At 51.5% G+C, this 338-nt stretch overlaps 1 protein-coding gene across 1 annotated transcript in view; it reads left to right on the top strand.

Moving 5' to 3' along the window:
* The first annotated feature begins 17 nt into the window (after positions 1–17).
* Positions 18–338, top strand: part of LOC110428832 (uncharacterized) — a 2,261-nt gene continuing 1,940 nt past the window's right edge. The window contains exons 1-2 of the mRNA XM_021444755.1: positions 18–53; positions 156–332. Coding sequence (XP_021300430.1) covers positions 18–53; positions 156–332 — 213 coding nt within the window. The remainder of the gene's footprint in view (positions 54–155; positions 333–338) is intronic.

The following is a 338-nucleotide window of genomic DNA, read 5'->3' as shown; positions in this document are numbered from 1 at the left end:
CTGCCCAGAGAAAGCTAATGGGAAACACTTGCTTCCTCGTCTCCCTTCTTGCGGTGCTGCTGTTGTGTAATTTTATGGCTGCCTTGTCTATGGAGCCGCCCAACATCACCACAGACTGATTGGCTCTTCTTGCACTAAAAGCCCACATCACTCAGGACCCTCAAAACATTTTGGCAACCAATTGGTCGACTGCTACCTCTGTTTGCAACTGGGTCGGTGTCAGTTGTGGATCCAGGAACCTCAGGGTCACTGCGCTGGACATTTCGAGCCTGGGTCTAACCGGTACCATCCCACCTCACTTGGGAAATCTGTCTTTCCTCGCTTGGATTGCTGTTGGA

This window comes from Theobroma umbraticum, unplaced genomic scaffold (assembly GCF_002168275.2).
Source record: "Theobroma umbraticum cultivar Fairchild unplaced genomic scaffold, ASM216827v3 scaffold_2675.0, whole genome shotgun sequence".
NCBI classification, from domain to species: domain Eukaryota; kingdom Viridiplantae; phylum Streptophyta; class Magnoliopsida; order Malvales; family Malvaceae; genus Theobroma; species Theobroma umbraticum.
The sequence above is the reverse complement of the archived record's forward strand: the minus strand, read 5'-3'. Positions and strand labels throughout refer to the sequence as shown.